This window comes from Dendrobates tinctorius, unplaced genomic scaffold, assembly GCF_039654945.1.
Source record: "Dendrobates tinctorius isolate UK_male_01 unplaced genomic scaffold, ASM3965494v1 ptg000010l, whole genome shotgun sequence".
NCBI classification, from domain to species: Eukaryota; Metazoa; Chordata; class Amphibia; order Anura; family Dendrobatidae; genus Dendrobates; species Dendrobates tinctorius.
The window spans coordinates 2432790-2447451 of NW_027361678.1; the positions used below are offsets into that span (position 1 = coordinate 2432790).

The 14662-nt window shown below is 45.3% G+C and overlaps 1 protein-coding gene across 6 annotated transcripts in view; it reads right to left on the bottom strand.

Moving 5' to 3' along the window:
- ARID4A (AT-rich interaction domain 4A) overlaps nt 1–14662 on the bottom strand; it is a 145352-nt gene that overhangs the window by 15191 nt on the left and 115499 nt on the right. For 5 of the 6 annotated variants that reach the window (XM_073585683.1, XM_073585690.1, XM_073585691.1 and 2 more), the window contains exons 17-19: nt 10024–10218; nt 1281–1365; nt 442–637 (exon numbers count right to left, since the gene is read on the bottom strand). In XM_073585683.1, coding sequence (XP_073441784.1) covers nt 442–637; nt 1281–1365; nt 10024–10218 — 476 coding nt within the window. The remainder of the gene's footprint in view (nt 1–441; nt 638–1280; nt 1366–10023; nt 10219–14662) is intronic. The other variant, XM_073585695.1, reaches the window with a different exon arrangement.

The window sequence follows — 14662 nt, forward strand, 5'->3', positions numbered from 1 at the left end:
CACTGACCATCCAAACTGTAAGGCCATGTGCACACTTTGCGGATTCTGCTGCGGATGCGCAGCATTTTTTGGCCCTGCGGAACCGCAGCAGATTTTACTGCGTTGTACAGTACCATTGTACTCAATGGAAATTAAAGAACACAGTGCACATGCTGCGGATTTTTCCGAGCAGATTTGCTGCGGTTTCAAATTCACAACATGTGAATTCTTTGTGCGGAATCCACAGCGGTTTTACACCGGCTCCATTGTTCAGGTGTCAAACCGCAGGGGAAAACCGCAGGCTAATCCGCAGGTCTTTTGATCTGCGGATTAACATGCGGATTTTTCTAAATCCACACGGAAAAATCCACAGCACCTTCCACTACGTGTGCACATGGCCTAAAAACTGACATGTGAATGAGTCCTTAGACTGATCTGACCTCGAGTTGTTGGTGCACTTACGTTCCAATCCATTCGACAAGAAGTTATTTTCGGGCAGGCTGTTCCTCACAAGTTTATTGGCTGCTTTACTCTCACTATTTGGGGTCTTGGGCATAGCACAAGCCACATTAGTCTGCAGAGTTGACTTTAAGGGAGGTCGTCCTCGCTTCGTTTTGTGTTTCTCCTCATCCTTCTTTTCGTCGTTCTCATCTTTATTCTGCAAGAACCAAATAGTTTACTTTTTTGTGCTGTGCATCAGATTCCCCCTCACCCCCCAAAATTTGGAAGATTAACCACCATTTTACATTTTAATTTTTAGTAATTCAATCATCTGAAAAAAAACCAAACAATTTTGTAATCTCTATTATCAGAGAAATCAGCTTCTCTCGCCTCCTGGACTCATCTCTCATTCTCAAAATTATCAATTCTTGGGTAAAATTTGTCTTCAGTGAAGACAGATTTTCCCATTACTGGGATAGATGATGACAGTTGGTACTCAATGTTCTACGGAGAACTGTAACTGTCATTTCAAGAGAACTTGCAGCAGAATGTTTGTGTCAGCTTCTAGCTCCTCAAACCTCCATAGGACTTTATAAGCACCAACTGTCATCTCCTAGCTCAGTAATGACAAAGTCTGTATACTGAAGACAAATGATAAATTGAGAATCTGTCCAGCAGGAGAAAGAAACAGATTTCTCAGATAAATTACATTGCAAAGTTTCCTATTTTCATGTGTGTTATTGATCTATGGAATATAATTTAAAATTGAGGTCACGCTTTAAGCATCCAATTTACTTTGCACTAGTTGCAGCGTTGCATTAGAACTAAAGACAAACATTAGAAGTAAGGTTTAGAATTACTTTTGTTCTTTTCTTTTGCTTTCTTTTCGTTCCCCCTTTCTCTGAAGGCCAGATGATTCGGTCGGCCTTTACCCATTCGTCATACCTGGAAGAGAATAAATGACACGTCAATATTCGGATCTCACAGAAGAAAAACATCGAACAGAAAGCTCTCTACTAATACTCCAACATTCACTGTAAAAGTAGGAGACAATAACCTAAGCTATCTAAAGGGGTATTCTGCTTATACAAAGTTACTTTCTCCGTTTCTTCTGTGGGAATACGCCCTACACGCAACACACGTCACCCTATGTGCTTGGTTGTTTTACAAGAACCCACATTTATAACATTAGTTTGGAAAATGTATGCTACTTCGAGCATCACTCTTCTGCTCCATGCCATTAATGCACGCCCCCGCCGTGGCATTGTCCATCTGGATCCGAATGGGACGGCTGGCCAAAAGTCGATGGAAACAATGAAGGGCCATCCCGTTTGCCCGAATCGCGAGGATATTGATCAGGAGATGAGATTCCTGAATGGACCAGCGTCCCTGGGCAGTGTGGGACAGAAAAATGCACCCCAACCAGTGGACCGGAAGAAACGACGTTCCTCAACTCAGTGAGGATGTGAATTACCAACCCTCGGGGAAAGAATACATGATCCGCATTGAGATCTTTCCTGGAGGGAGAATTACCATCCCTCGGGGAAGAATCCGTGATCATCCCCAAAAAGGAGATTGTTGTGTACTCACCGTAAAATCTCTCTTTCTCTTAGCCTCTAATTGGGGGACACAGAACCATGGGTGTTATGCTGCTGTCTACTAGGAGGCGACACTATGCATAATCTGAAAAAGATTAACTTTGGCTCCTCCTCTGCAGTACAGGAAAGATGCATATCTTTGTACCGTGTTAGCCTGTAGATAGAAAAATATTCAGGATTGAGAGTCCTCAGTAGTTGATACCTTTTAATGGCTAACTGAAAAGATGGTAACACATTGCAAGCTTTCGAGACTACTCAGGTCTCTTCATCAGGCTAGACTAATACAAAATCTGAAGTCACATATTTATGCACAATACAGCCTAGAAAAAATGCAATAGATAAGACAAGTGACGTGAAGCAGAACTATCAATATGGGAGAGGGAGAAACATAAATATAAACATTGGACCAGTTCATAGATAAGGAGTCCGGATGTTTTATGGTCCTCTGATTGGGGTCTAGTTCTGTGTTGTGATGCCCCCACACGGTTTTAAAAGGAAATTCCTTAATTGATGTAAAAAGACATAAAGCCATGCGACACATTCATTCCAGCACTGAGAGTGTCAAAGTTCGTCATAAATTTGTACTCCCAAACTCGTCTCTCTCTGAGAATTGAAGTTACCTTTCAATACCAGTAATTTCATATCCACGCTGCTGTGATCAGGGATACAGAAATGTTTTGCCACAGGTAGATCCATTCTTTTTTCTCTTATTGTGTGACGATGAGCATTCATCCTTGTTCTAAGCTTTTGCCCTGTCTCCCCCACATACAGACCCCCAGTTGGACATTTAGTACAAATAAAGTACACCACATTAGATGTAATGCAGCTGAAAGTACCTGCGATCTTGTAGTCCTGATGTGAGTTGGGGATCTTTATCTTGTCCGTGGTCATTATAAATGGACAGGTTTTACATTTTTTCTGGTTGCAAGGAAAGGTTCCTGCAGCTGTTGGAGAGGACAGGGAGCTTCTGACAATGATGCTTCTTAAAATTTGGGGGCTGCCTAAAACACAGCAGTGGGGGGGGTCTGGAAAAATGGATTTCAATCGGGCATCTTTTTGTAGTAAAGGTTGTAATTTCCGTGCAGCTCCCCTTAGCACCTCCAGATTATATATATATTATATATAATATATTACTTATATTACTTATTACTTATGGACACACGCTACTATAGAAAATTGGAGTCGGATCCTACACAGGACTATTACAAGGAACTAAACAAGTTGGTTTCTTGTCTGCCTGACCAGTCCATAAGAGCTGGCGATGACCTGATACCAGAGACTCCAAGAATAGGGACATTCTACATGCTTCCCAAAATCCACAAATCTGGAAATCCAGGAAGACCTATTATTTCATGTGTGGGCACCCTCACTGAGCAGGTATCTGGATGGGTAGAGGGTATTCTTAAACCACTGGTGAAGGATACATCCAGCTACATTCAGGACACAACTGACCTATTGAATAAACTAGCAGCAATAGGTCCTCTACCAGAAGGAACCATCCTGGCCACCATGGATGTGGAATCTTTGTACTCTAATATCCCACACCAAGATGGTTTAAATGCCTGCAAACTCTTCATGGAAAACACAGGGACTGATGCTGATGCTGTGGTGAAACTTATAAAATTCATCCTCACCCACAATTACTTTGAATTTGACAACAGGATCTATCTACAGGAGACTGGCACAGCTATGGGAAGTAAAATGGCTCCACAGTATGCAAATCTTTTCATGGCAAAGCTTGAAAGCGACTTTTTGTTCTCATGCCCCATCAGGCCCCTGGCCTACTACCGCTTCATTGATGATATTTTAATCATCTGGACGGAGTCTGAGCAACAGCTAAAGACGTTCCACGAACAGTTTAATCAATTTCATCCCACCATCAATTTAACACTCAACTACTCCAGTACTGAGATTAATTTTTTGAACACCATCATTAAGCTAAAAAACAATGAAATAGAGACATCCCTGTATCAGAAGCCAATCGACCGTCCAACATACCTTAAATAGGACAGTTTCCATTCAAAACACATAAGGAACTCTATTATCTATAGTCAAGCCATCAGATACAATCGTATATGTTCCAACCCCATGGATAGAGACAAACACCTTGGTCGCCTCAAAAAGACCTTTTTGAATCAGGGTTACCATCCAAGAACAATTGAAAACCAAATTACAAGATCCACCAGATTGTCAAGGAATCACCTGCTAAACTACAAAGCTAAAGAAGAAAATAACCGAGTGCCTCTACTAGTCACCTACAACCCAAATCTGGAGGTGCTAAGGGGAGCTGCACGGAAATTACAACCTTTACTACAAAAAGATGCCCGATTGAAATCCATTTTTCCAGACCCCCCCCACTGCTGTGTTTTAGGTAGCCCCCAAATTTAAGAAGAATCATTGTCAGAAGCTCCCTGTCCTCTCCAACAGCTGCAGGAACCTTTCCTTGCAACCAGAAAAAATGTAAAACCTGTCCATTTATAATGACCACGGACAAGATAAAGATCCCCAACTCACATCAGGACTACAAGATCGCAGGTACTTTCAGCTGCATTACATCTAATGTGGTGTACTTAATTATTTGTACTAAATGTCCAACTGGGGGTCTGTATGTGGGGGAGACAGGGCAAAAGCTTAGAACAAGGATGAATGCTCATCGTCACACAATAAGAGAAAAAAGAATGGATCTACCTGTGGCAAAACATTTCTGTATTCCTGATCACAGCAGCGTGGATATGAAAATACTGGTATTGAAAGGTAACTTCAATTCTCAGAGAGAGAGACGAGTTTGGGAGTACAAATTTATGACGAACTTTGACACTCTCAGTGCTGGAATGAATGTGTCGCATGGCTTTATGTCTTTTTACATCAATTAAGGAATTTCCTTTTAAAACAGTGTGGGGGCATCACAACACAGAACTAGACCCCAATCAGAGGACCATAAAACATCCGGACTCCTTATCTATGAACTGGTCCAATGTTTATATTTATGTTTCTCCCTCTCCCATATTGATAGTTCTGCTTCACGTCACTTGTCTTATCTATTGCATTTTTTCTAGGCTGTATTGTGCATAAATATGTGACTTCAGATTTTGTATTAGTCTAGCCTGATGAAGAGACCTGAGTAGTCTCGAAAGCTTGCAATGTGTTACCATCTTTTCAGTTAGCCATTAAAAGGTATCAACTACTGAGGACTCTCAATCCTGAATATTTTTCCTCTGCAGTATACACCCTTGGACGGCGTCAGCCTTCTCCAGTTTTGTGCAAAAGCATTAGGAGGAACATAACAGAGAAAAAACAACATAACCATGCCTGTAAGAAGGCTACTATGTACTAGCTCAAAGAACAATATGAGAACTCAACCATAACAACGGCCCATAAGGGCAACAGGGTGGGAGCTGTGTCCCCCAATTAGAGGCTAAGAGAAAGAGATTTTACGGTGAGTACACAAAAATCTCCTTTACTCTGTCTCCTCATTGGGGGACACAGAACCATGGAACGTCCCAAAGCAGTCCCTGGGTGAGAAGCAATGGACGAATATTGTGCTAGCAGGACACTAAACTTGGGGCACTGCTGCCTGCAGAACCAGTCTACCCAGGCTCGCGTCCGCTGAAGACTGGGTATGAACTCTGTAGTGTTTCGTAAACGTGTGTAGGCTAGTCCAAGTGGCCGCCTTGCACACTTGTTGTGCCGAAGCCTGGTGCCGAATGGGCCAGGAGGCCCCTACTGCCCGTGTAGATTGTGCCGTGATACCGGCCGGAAGAGGGGAACTCTTAAGTTGGTAGGCCTCGTGTATGGTGGACTTGATCCACCTGGCTAGGGTAGCCTTGGAAGCCAAGGGGAGACGACTCTCCGCGTGACCGCCTGTTGATGATTTTGGGAGATCGGGATCTTGAAAGGCCCTGTCGCCCCTTCAATCCGTAGAAGAAAAAAAAAAAAAAAAAAAGGTAAAAAAAAAAAAAAAAAAGTACAAATGTAAAAGGTAAAATAATAATGTTGGGGTCTCAAGCCAGACCCTAGTGCCTCCTACAGACACCAAGCAAGAACTGGTTCAGGATAGAACCAGCAGAGGGTGTATACTGCGGAAGAGAAGCCAATTTTCTATGTGTAATTGCTTAGTATCCTCCTAGAGGCAGCAGTATAACACCCATGATCCTGTGTCCCCCAATGAGGCGAAGGAGAAGGCCAAGCCCTCACATGACTCTGTCGGCCGAAATATTGAAAAATCATAGCTCTCAAAATACGGCGATGAAAAAACTTCTTACAAAAAAATTCTTCCAAAAAAAAAAAAAAAAAAAAAGAAGGCATCTTTTAGTGTGTGACAGAAGCAAAACATGAAAAAAGGCATCACTGTAATCGCACCGACAAAAGAATAAAGTCACCTTTTGTGGAATTGTTAATTCTGCCTCCCAAAGATCGCAGTAAGGCGATCACGGTGGTTTACCCCCACAGATGGGGTATCAGCGTACTTCGGATAAATTGCACAACATCTTTGGGGGTCTAATTTCTCCTGTTACCCTTGTGAAAATAAAATTTTGGGGGCAAAAAGAACATTTTTCTGGAAAAAATATGATTTTTTTTATTTTCACGGCTCTACGTTATAAACTTCTGTAAAGCACTTGGGGGTTCAAAGTGCTCCCCACACATCTAGATAAGATCTTTGGGGGGGGGGCTAGTTTCCAAAATGGGGTCACTTGTGGGAGGTTTCCACTGTTTAGGCACACCAGGGGCTCTCCAAAAGCGACATGGCATCCGATTTCAATTCCAGCCAATTTTGCACTGAAAAAGTCAAAAGACGCTCCTTCCCTTCCGAGCTCTGCCATGCACCCACACGGTGGTTTGCCCCCACATATCGGGTATCAGCGTACTCAGGACAAATTGCACAACAACTTTTGGGGTCCTGTTACCCTTGGGAAAATAAAAATTGGGGATGAAAAGATCATTTTTGTGGAAAAAAAAAGATTTTTTAATTTTACAGCTTTATGTTATAAACTTCTGTGAAGCCCTTGAGGGTTCAGAGCTCTCAACACACATCTAGATAAGCTCCTTGGGGGGTCTAGTTAACGAAATGGGGTCACTTGTGGGGGGTTTCCACTGTTTAGGCACGAGGGGCTCTCCAAACGCGACGTCCGATCTCATTTCCAGCCCAAAAAAAGTGAAATGGCGCTGCTTCCCTTCCGAGCTTTTCCATGCGCCCAAATAGTGGTTTACCCCAACATATGGGGTATCAACGTACTCAGGACAAATTACACAATAACTTTTGGGGTCCTGTTACCCTTGGGAAAATAAAAATTGGGAGTGAAAAGATCATTTTTGTGGGAAAAAAATATGATTTTTTAATTTTACAGCTCTACGTTATAATTTTCTGTGAATGCCTTGGGGGTTCAAACTGCTCACCACACATTTAGATAAGTTCTTTGGGGGGTCTAGTTTCGAAAATGGGGTCACCTATAGGAGGTTTCCACTGTTTAGGTACATCAGGGGCTCTCCAAACGCGACATGGCGTCCGCTCTCGATTCCAGCCAATTTGACATTCAAAATCTCAAAATGATGCTCCTTCCCTTCTGAGCACTGCCGTGCGCCTAAAGATTGGTCTTCCTCCGCACATGGGGTACCGATGTACTCAGGAGAAATTGCACAACAAATATTGTGGTTCATTTTCTACTGATACACTTGATGTAGACATGTGGGAAATGTTATTTATTAACCATTTTTTGTGATATACAGTTGTGGCCAAAAGTATTGACACCCCTGCAATTTTGTCAGATAATACTCAGTTTCTTCCTGAAAATGATTGCAAACACAAATTCTTTGGTATTATCATCTTCATTTAATTTGTCTTAGATGAAAAAACACAAAAAGAATTGTCCTAAAGCCAAATTGGATATAATTCCGCACCAAACATAAAAAAGAGGGTGGACAAAAGTATTGGCACTGTTTGAAAAATCATGTGATGCTTCTCTAATTTGTGTAATTAACAGCACCTGTAACTTACCTGTGGCATCTAACAGGTGTTGGCAATAACTAAATCACACTTGCAGCCAGTTGACATAGATTAAAGTTGACTCAACCTCTGTCCTGTGTCCTTGTGTGTACCACATTGAGCATGGAGAAAAGAAAGAAGACCAAAAAACTGTCTGAGGACTTGAGAAACCAAATTGTGAGGAAACATGAGCAATCTCAAGGCTACAAGTCCATCTCCAAAGACGTGAATGTTCCTGTGTCTACCGTGCGCAGTGTCATCAAGAAGTTTAAAGCCCATGGCACTGTGGCTAACCTCCCTAGATGTGGACGGGAAAGAAAAATTGACAAGAGATTTCAACGCGAGATTGTGCGGATGTTGGATAAAGAACCTCGACTAACATTCAAACAAGTTCAAGCTGCTCTGCAGTCTGAGGGTACAACAGCGTCAACCCATACTATCCGTCGGCGTCTGAATGAAAAGGGACTGTATGGTAGGAGACCAAGGAAAACCCCACTTCTTACCCCGAGACATAAAAAAGCCAGGCTGGAGTTTGCCAAAACTTACCTGAAAAAGCCTAAAACGTTTTGGAAGAATGTTCTCTGGTCAGATGAGACAAAAGTAGAGCTTTTTGGGCAAAGGCATCAACATAGAGTTTACAGGAGAAAAAAACGAGGCATTCAAAGAAAAAAACACGGTCCATACAGTCAAACATGGTGGAGGTTCCCTGATGTTTTGGGGTTGCTTTGCTGCCTCTGGCACTGGACTGCTTGACCGTGTGCATGGCATAATGAAGTCTGAAGACTACCAACAAATTTTGCAGCATAATGTAGGGCCCAGTGTGAGAAAGCTGGGTCTCCCTCAGAGGTCATGGGTCTTCCAGCAGGACAATGACCCAAAACACACTTCAAAAAGCACTAGAAAATAAATGGTTTGAGAGAAAGCACTGGAGACTTCTAAGGTGGCCAGCAATGAATCCAGACCTGAATCCCATAGAACACCTGTGGGGAGATCTAAAAATGGCAGTTTGGAGAAGGCACCTTTCTAATATCAGGGACATGGAGCAGTTTGCCAAAGAAGAATGGTCTAAAATTCCAGCAGAGCATTGTAAGAAACTCATTGATGGTTACCGGAAGCGGTTGGTCGCAGTTATTTTGGCTAAAGGTTGTGCAACCAAGTATTAGGCTGAGGGTGCCAACACTTTTGTCTGGCCCATTTTTGGAGTTTTGTGTGAAATGATCAATGTTTTGCATTTTGCTTCATTCTCTTTTGTGTTTTTTCATTTAAGACAAATTAAATGAAGATAATAATACCAAAGAATTTGTGATTGCAGTCATTTTCAGGAAGAAACTGAGTATTATCTGACAAAATTGCAGGGGTGTCAATACTTTTGGCCACAACTGTGTATCTCTAATTTAAGGGCATAAAAATTAAGTTTGAAAATTACAAAAGCGTAAAAATTTGCCATATTTCCGTTTTTTCATAAATAAATGCAAGTCATATCGAAGAAATTTTACCACTAACATGAAGTACAATGGGTCACGAAAAAAAATCTCAGAATCAGCGGGATCCGTTGAAGCTTTCCAAAGTTATAAGCACATAAAGTGACAGTGGTTCGATTTCAAAATTAAGGCCTGGTCATTAACCTACAAAGTGGCTTGGTCCTTAAGGGGTTAAAGGGGTTTTCACTTCAATAGGTGATGAGCTGCAGTACCAGAGAACGGCCACTATGCAGCATACGGAGTAGTGCTATTTTGGCTGCAGCTTCAAACAGCTGATCAGTGGGGGTGTCAGGTGTTAGACCAACACCAATTGGATATTCATCATATGTCTAAATGGCGAAGTCAGATGGCCGTTCTCCTGACCTGAGCGTGACGATTGCATAGGTTGGGAGAGCCACTGGCCAGTCCATGGACTGCGTTACTATTTATACCTCTGTCTGACTGCGCCCTAAGGATATGTATTCACTATATAAATCCTGGACTATCCCTTTAATAAGCAAATCTGAACTGTAAGTGCAAAAGCCCGTAGGACTCCCTGCCTTACCTTACATTCCAGCCATAATAGTGCACCAGGTAAAGCAACTCTCCTCCATCCACCTCCGTGCTTTTGATATTGGCTTCATAGATTTTCTGGGTTTTCCCACGTCCGTATTTGACTTTTACTTTGGTGCCGGCGAGACAGTCCCTATCTGAGTCTTCGTCACCTTCACTGTCTCCTTTATGGTCAGTATCATCTCTGCTGCACAAGAGAAAATTGAAAAAGGTGCATGGTAAGAAATTCTCATAAGAAATCAAATCTCATATCTAATTAAATTACCGTAAGTGAAAAAAAACAAACAAACAATAAATAAATGGTACGTGTGTTTAATAAAATGTGAATTACAGGGCTTCCCTACTGGCCATTAAGATGGCCCAGTGCTGGGATAGATAGAGTTCAGGAGAGATTTGGGGCCTTCTTGGGATTGATCATAAATTGGTCAAAGTCTGCGCGGCTGCCCTTGGACGATAAAGACATCTCCGGACTAAGTCGTTCTTTCATGGTCCCAGTAGTCTCCAAATGTAAATATCTCAGTATATAAGTATATGTATATCCCGTTTGATTCCCAGTTATTGGTTTAGAAAGATACAGAACATTTTTAGGGACTTTGTAAGAAGCTACATTTGCAAAAAAATTAAAATAAATTTATTTATATATATATATATATATATATATATATTTTTTTTTTTTCCTCTATCACTTCATTGGGGGACACAGAGACCATGGGTGTATGCTACTGCCACTAGGAGGCTGACACTATGTACAGAAAAAGGTTAGCTCCTCCTCCGCAGTATACACCCCACCGACCGGCACTAATTTCCTCAGTTTAGCTTAGTGTCAGTAGGAGGTGGACACGGGTCTTTCATTAGACCCATATCTACCTCAGTGTGCATAGTTTTCTTTTCAGGTTTTTCGGAGGGATACAGAGTGATTTGGTCACATCTGTGGTCCCACAAAGAGACCGAGTACGGCGTGTACTGCCACCCTGTATCCTCATAGCTCTCCACAGCAGGACCAAGAGTCCCGAGCACGGATGTGTGTCAGGCGATCCAACTGGTCCTCGTTCCCCGTCTCCCGCCCACTCGCCCACCAGAGCCTGTCGGTCTGGAAGAGACGTGCCATCCTTCGGCACTAGATGATAGAGGTTACATCTTCCTCCACAGGTTTTTGCCATGTTCAGAAGACAGGTCCAGGTACTGAGTAAATATGGGACCCCTGAGTGGCATTTCCCTCCAGGTATCTCAGCTCCCCTCAGCAGCCCCTTCCTCTCCCAGATTCCCCTCACCTCCTCCTCCCCAGCTACACTTATCTCAGTTCTTCTTAGCAGCCGGGCTGCAGGCATGGGGCGGTCGCCGCGGTAGTGCAGCGCTGTCTCCGGCTTCAGTTTGGGCCTAGCTCAGCGTCGCGGCCACGCCCCCCACCTTCTTCCTTAGGCGGGCTTCTCTCCCGCCCGTTCTAGGCCCGCCCACCGCTCTCTTCCTCGGTGTCTGAACTCCGGGGGCGGCGCTCAGCATCCTAGCCTGCCTATAGGTAGCAGAGCGGCGCCATCTTCCGCCTCCTTACTGTGGTCAGCCCTGCCCTCTCCTTCCCCGTCTCCTCAAGGAAGCGCAAGCTTTTCTATCCGGCTGCCGCCATTTTCTCAGCCTGTCAGCCGGACTCCGTCTCCTCCATCGGTGGCCCCGTAGGTCCAGACGAGCTGTGCAGCAGCGCTTGCTGGAAGCATCTACAGGACACTGGACCGTGAGTAGGCTCTGCTCTATAGACTGACACCCTCCTCTGCCTCCTGTCCCCCAACCTTCCGGCACGCCTCCAGTGACTGATCCCTCATTATGTCTAACTCTAAGCCTGATCGTGCTCGTCCCCCATCTTCCACTTTAGTCAAGTTCTTTGCATGTTCTTCTTGCAAACGCAAACTTCCCTCAGGTCAGTCCACTCCCCTCTGCCTTGACTGCAGCACTCCCATTCAGCCCGCCGCCCAAGAGCCCCCTATTGCTCCACGTGAGAATGAATCCCCCATTCCTGACTGGGCTTCTTCTCTATCTCAATCAGTGGCGGATCTCACCAGGGTGTCTCAGTCCCTAGTGGCCGTTCTTGATAAGTTGCCCATGGACACTTCTGCAGGATCCAGCAGGTCACAAGAGGCTCCATCTGAGCCAGCTAGCATGAGCCGCAAAAGACCAGGCAGGATCTCCGGACGGAATCCTCTCCTCGCCCTCTCACCACATAGTCCTTCCCAGCAGTCGCCTTCCCGTGCCTCCTCACCAGAGTCAGGCGAAGCGTTCTCGGATGCATCATCCGAAGAGATTTTAGAGCTGGATTAGGACCATGCCGCGGACATGAAGGTCATGGTACAGAACCTCATTGCAGCGATTAACCACACTTTCGAGATCATAGACTCCCTTGCGAAACCCTCAGATGAGGAGGTTTCGTTCAGATGCGCAGAAGCACCTTTCAGAGTTTTCGCTTCTCACTCTGAATTTGACAAGCTCCTCACCAGGGAAAGAGAAAATCCGACCAGGCGCTTTCAAAGAGGGAAGTGTTTTGGCGTGCTGTATCCATTTTCTCAAGAGCTCACCGACAACTCGTCGGCTTCCCCCTCTCTGTAGACGCTCCTGTGTCCAGACTATCTAACAACACGGTCCTTCCGATTTCAGGTGTGGCGTCTCTGAAGGATTCTAACGACAGGATCATAGAATCCTTAGCAAAGTCAGCATTCGAAGCGGCTGCAACAGCGCAAAGCCCGGCCTTTGCTTCCACTTGGGTAGCAAAGGCCATAGCTACTTGGGCGGAGGATCTCTGCCAAGGCATACTTGATGGAGCCCAACCACAGCGACTGGCCGAGCTAGCCAACCAGATTTCCCATGCAGGGGAATATTTAGTATCTGCCTCCTTAGATGCCACGTCTTGCGCAGCTCAAGCGTCCAGCAAGGTAGTTGCAATCCGGTGTACAATTTGGCTCAAGGCTTGGCAGGCGGATTTGTCACAAAAAAAGTCCTTTACCAATCTGCTTTTTCAGGGAGCACGTCTCTTCGGTTCCCAGCTGGACCAGATTATTAAGGATGCCACTGGGGGCACAAGCTCTCTTCTCCCTCCTCAGTCCAAGCCTCGTAGACCCCCCCCCCCCCCAAGGCATCAGTTTCGGCCCTTTCGGTCTTTCCGCCGCCTCGCTACGGCAGAACCTTTTTCCAGCCAACAAAGGCCGCAAGCACGCAAGGATAGGAAGAAGGTCTCCTTTAGGCCCACTCCCTCCTGGCGATCTCACTCCTCCCAGGGCAGATCCTCCAGGTCCAGAACTGGACGGTCCACATCGGCATGACTATCAACAAAGTTCCGAGGCGCCTTCCCAATTGGGCGGCCGACTCCTTTTCTTCAGGGACGTCTGGCTTGCCTCGGTGGAAGACGCTTGGGTCACGGAAGTTGTATCCTCAGGATACAAGATAGAGCTAGTCTCTAGGCTCCGGGATCGCTTCTTCGAGTCCCAACCTCCAAAAGACCCCGCCTTAGTTCCGGGTTTCTTTGCATCCATCACCTCCCTTCTCAGTTCCGGGGTGATTGTGCCCGTTCCCGAAACAGAACGATTCACAGGGTTTTACTCAAACCTGTTGTAGTGCCGAAAAAAGGCAGAGCGGTTCGGCCCATTCTGAACCTCAAACTACTGAACAAAAGGGTCCGCCTGCGACATTTCAGGATGGAGTCCCTTCGTTCAGTAATCGCTTCCATGGAGGCGCAGGAGTTCATGTGCTCAATAGACATTCAGGATGCCTACCTGCATGTCCCCATTTTTCCCGGGCATCAGAAATTCCTGCGCTTCGCTATTCATCAGGACCACTACCAGTTTGTCGCCCTGCCGTTCGGTCTCGCCACAGCGCACAGTGTTTACAAAGATCATGGCGGCGTTGATGGCCCTGCTGAGGATCAGAGGTCTCGTCCTCTTTCCGTACTTCGACGACATTCTAATCAAAGCTCCGTTTTTTCACCAGACTCTCCAAAGTCTCACCATCGTTCTCGAAACCCTGTCCAGTATCGGGTGGCTCGTAAACAAAAGGAAGTCCTGCCTTGTTCCGACTCAACGTCTTGTGTTTCTAGGCTTATTGTTCGACACCCGTCGATCAAGGGTCTTTCTCCCAGAAGAGAAGATGATCTCTCTGCGGCGAGATGTACGAGCGCTGCAGAGCCCAAAGCATCCATCCTTCCGGTCTGCCATGAGAGTCTTGGGAAAGATGGTGGCGACGGCCGAAGCAATTCCCTTTGCTCAGTTTCATTCGAGACTGCTTCAACAGGCCATCCTATCTCGGTGGAACAGGTCTGTTCTTTTCCTGGATCGTCCAATTCGCCTTTTGGCCCGGGTCAAACAGTCCCTCAATTGGTGGCTGACGTCACGTCTCATTTCTCTACGCCGATCATTCCTTCTGATGCACTGGCAGATTGTGACAACGGACGCCAGTCTTCTCGGCTGGGGTGCAGTGTTTCGCAATCAGCCTGTTCAAGACCGGTGGTCGACTCAAGAGACAACTCTGCCGATCAACGTCCTCGAGATACGGGCGATTTTTCTGTCTCTTATTCACTGGGAAAGGCTTCTCAGGGGTCTACCGATCCGGATTCAGACAGACAATGCCACAGCGATGGCATATGTCAACCACCAAGG